This window comes from Eulemur rufifrons, chromosome 18 (assembly GCF_041146395.1).
Source record: "Eulemur rufifrons isolate Redbay chromosome 18, OSU_ERuf_1, whole genome shotgun sequence".
Lineage (NCBI taxonomy): Eukaryota > Metazoa > Chordata > Mammalia > Primates > Lemuridae > Eulemur > Eulemur rufifrons.
In genome coordinates, this window is record NC_091000.1 from 25535304 (window position 1) to 25537314 (window position 2011).

Sequence of the window (2011 nt, forward strand, 5' to 3'; positions counted from 1 at the left end):
AAATACTAAACACAGAAACAAAACAAAAAACACTTTTTCTCTTTCTTGGGCCAACTGGGTTTCAGACTGAAAGTAGCCACCGTAGGCTTGGGTGTTCCCGAGGACCAGGGCAGGTGCAGCCAGGCCGCACCAAGGGGAAGTGCTCAGCATGCTCTAGACCCACGGGGCAAGAAACCGCTCTGCTACTAGGACACCTGGCAGCCCTCGGGACCTGTGCCCGGACTCGTCCGTCACCGGCTCCCAGGAAGGTGCGGTAGCTTCCTTGCAGTGACTCCACTGTCAACAGGAACTGCTACTAACGATCCAGTCCACCTGGAGAAAAGGGTGTGGTGGTTCCATCCATTACTAACCAAGCGGAAATCACCCAAACACCCCAAGTGGTCAGCCACAGGACCCCAAATTGACAACTCACCCCCTTCACATATACACACAGATACACATCGGAGACCCCTGCAGAGCGCAACCTAGGCATCGCCTCAGCTCATCATTAGTACAGCTGCAGTCAAACCAGTCCCATGTGCTCTAGATGATGTTTTTAAAAATCAGCAGAAGGGCTTAAGCACGTGCTTCTGGGGGCCTATTTACTGTTCACAGGTTGGTTAGTTCACGCGTTACAGTAGTAGCTCCGTCAAAAACAGGCTCAGCTAAACATTCAAGTAACAAAAGCGCTACGGGGCGCCAGCCCCGGCAAGGTCGGGCCTGCCCACTGCCCGCAATGGGCAGCCCCACCAGGACGCCGGGGGGAAGCCCAGGGCAGCCGGCAGCGGGAGTCAATACATGCGGTGACATAGCCCGCTGAGGCCATGCCAGCAAGTGTCAACCCCTCCTCCCAGACAGCAGCCTGTCTGTGTGGTCTTGTGCCTCCCAGCACCTCTCGGGGGGCTGCAAACAGGACCCAGAGCTTCACATCTTGGTCAGCCGTGGACTTCCGGGCCCTGGGGCGTCATCAGCTTGGCCTTCCTCTCTGTGATGAGGCACAGTAATCACTATAGCTCTGTGAGCCACAGTGAAGCCATCTTGTGTACAGGCTCACTGCTGCTGTGTGATTCATAGGCCCATGACCTATGAGCTGAGAGAAAAATACATAAATAACAGAAAAAAAAAATAGATTAACTTGTAAGTGATTGTTTAAAATCACTGGGTGTGTATAGTTACATTGTACTGTTCCTTGGAAAAATGTTCCTTGGATGTTCCTCAAAGAAATGTTCCTTGATTTAAGGGTTGATATTTGCTTCTGTAAGTTTGCTTGCTTATGAATTATTGTAATCAACATGTTCTGAGCTGTATGGGTATTGTTAGTGGTGAAGGCATATAATCCCTGCCCACTTTAAGATCGGGGCCATTCTCTGTGTCTGGACTTTCCCAGAACAGGGGTGGTCGCTGGCCAGCTAATAAAGACTCCTAATTTGGCTCAGTTTGGTCTTTGGGCGGTCATTTCTCACATCTTAGGCTAGAACACTCTCCACGCATGGTCCCCTTGCCGAGGACTGCACCAGCAGGAAGGGCTCCTTGGTCTGGCCATCCCCGAGGATGCTCTCCTCCTCCTCCGACTGGCTGATGCGCTGCAGCTGCAGGTAGCACCAGCAGCTCAGGATCAAGGTCCCCAGGGCAACGACAGCAATGAGGATGAGGATGACCATGATCACGCTGGTGGTGGGGCTGTGGTCCATAATAGACATGGTCAGTGCTGGGGGGCTTCCTCGGCAGGAAGCGCTTGGGGATGGCCGGCTTAGTGAGGCTGGAACTCGGGCAGGACAGGAGAGTCCATGGAGCGGCCCGCAGCCGGCCCGATCGCCCAGAGCAGCCCCGCGGGCCCGGCTCCGCCCGCCGCCTGCCCGGTCCGGCCGCCGTGCACCATCGGGACTACATAAATAAATCTTTTTAAAACATTTTATATGAAAAGAAAAGAAGCTAGTTGCTAAAAAAACATGTGTTATACATACGAGCAATTACATTAAGTTTTACTCAGTTTTATGTCTATGTATAAACAAAGATTTTAAAATTCTCTATG

At 52.3% G+C, this 2011-nt stretch overlaps 1 protein-coding gene across 1 annotated transcript; it reads right to left on the minus strand.

Moving 5' to 3' along the window:
* Positions 1–914: 914 nt before the first annotated feature.
* On the minus strand, positions 915–1679 carry LOC138399155 (stannin-like). The gene is made up of 2 exons (XM_069493729.1): positions 1460–1679; positions 915–964 (listed from the first exon to the last, which is right to left on the minus strand). Exons 1-2 carry the CDS (start codon positions 1677–1679, stop codon positions 915–917), a joined length of 270 nt encoding a protein of 89 aa, XP_069349830.1.
* Positions 1680–2011: the final 332 nt, after the last annotated feature.

What these genes read in the sequence shown, in the direction of transcription:
- LOC138399155 (XM_069493729.1), bottom strand. Translation starts at nt 1,679, where the DNA reads ATGTCTATTATGGACCACAGCCCCACCACCAGCGTGATCATGGTCATC. An exon ending in AAGGGGACCATGCGTGGAGA is followed by an intron (nt 965 to 1,459) that starts GTGTTCTAGCCT and finishes GCCTCATCACAG; the next exon opens with AGAGGAAGGCCAAGCTGATG.